We start from the raw sequence: 307 nt of genomic DNA, 5'->3' as shown, positions 1-307 counted from the left end.
GTTTGCACACGTAATCCTTTCAAAACAACATTGGCCCAAAGGTGTTGAAGCCCCACTGAATTTTACTTTAGTTCTTTATTACTTAGCAAGAATATAGAGCGTCATGAGTGAGCCACAGAATACCAATGAATCAACAGAAGAAGATGCCACTGAACTGCAGTTTCCAAAAGGTTTGTAGATTTATTACTAAATAGATTTAAGTGATATTCTGCAAACCGTAGAAACCCACGCTCTCAGAACATTGCATTTGCCTTAGTTTTAGCCTGTTTACGTTTAGAATTTGTCAGTATTCAATTTAAAACGACGC

The 307-nt window shown here is 36.8% G+C and overlaps 1 protein-coding gene across 2 annotated transcripts in view; it reads left to right on the top strand.

The window, feature by feature from the left end:
• The first annotated feature begins 6 nt into the window (after window positions 1-6).
• Window positions 7-307, top strand: part of LOC119594075 (DNA-directed RNA polymerase II subunit RPB4-like) — a 14,434-nt gene continuing 14,133 nt past the window's right edge. For both annotated transcript variants that reach the window (XM_037943118.1, XM_037943117.1), the window contains exon 1: window positions 7-170. In XM_037943118.1, the coding sequence (XP_037799046.1) occupies window positions 104-170 (67 nt within the window). In that variant the 5' untranslated portion in view covers window positions 7-103. The remainder of the gene's footprint in view (window positions 171-307) is intronic.

This window comes from Penaeus monodon, chromosome 33 (genome assembly GCF_015228065.2).
Source record: "Penaeus monodon isolate SGIC_2016 chromosome 33, NSTDA_Pmon_1, whole genome shotgun sequence".
Taxonomy (NCBI): domain Eukaryota; kingdom Metazoa; phylum Arthropoda; class Malacostraca; order Decapoda; family Penaeidae; genus Penaeus; species Penaeus monodon.
The sequence above is the reverse complement of the archived record's forward strand: the minus strand, read 5'-3'. Positions and strand labels throughout refer to the sequence as shown.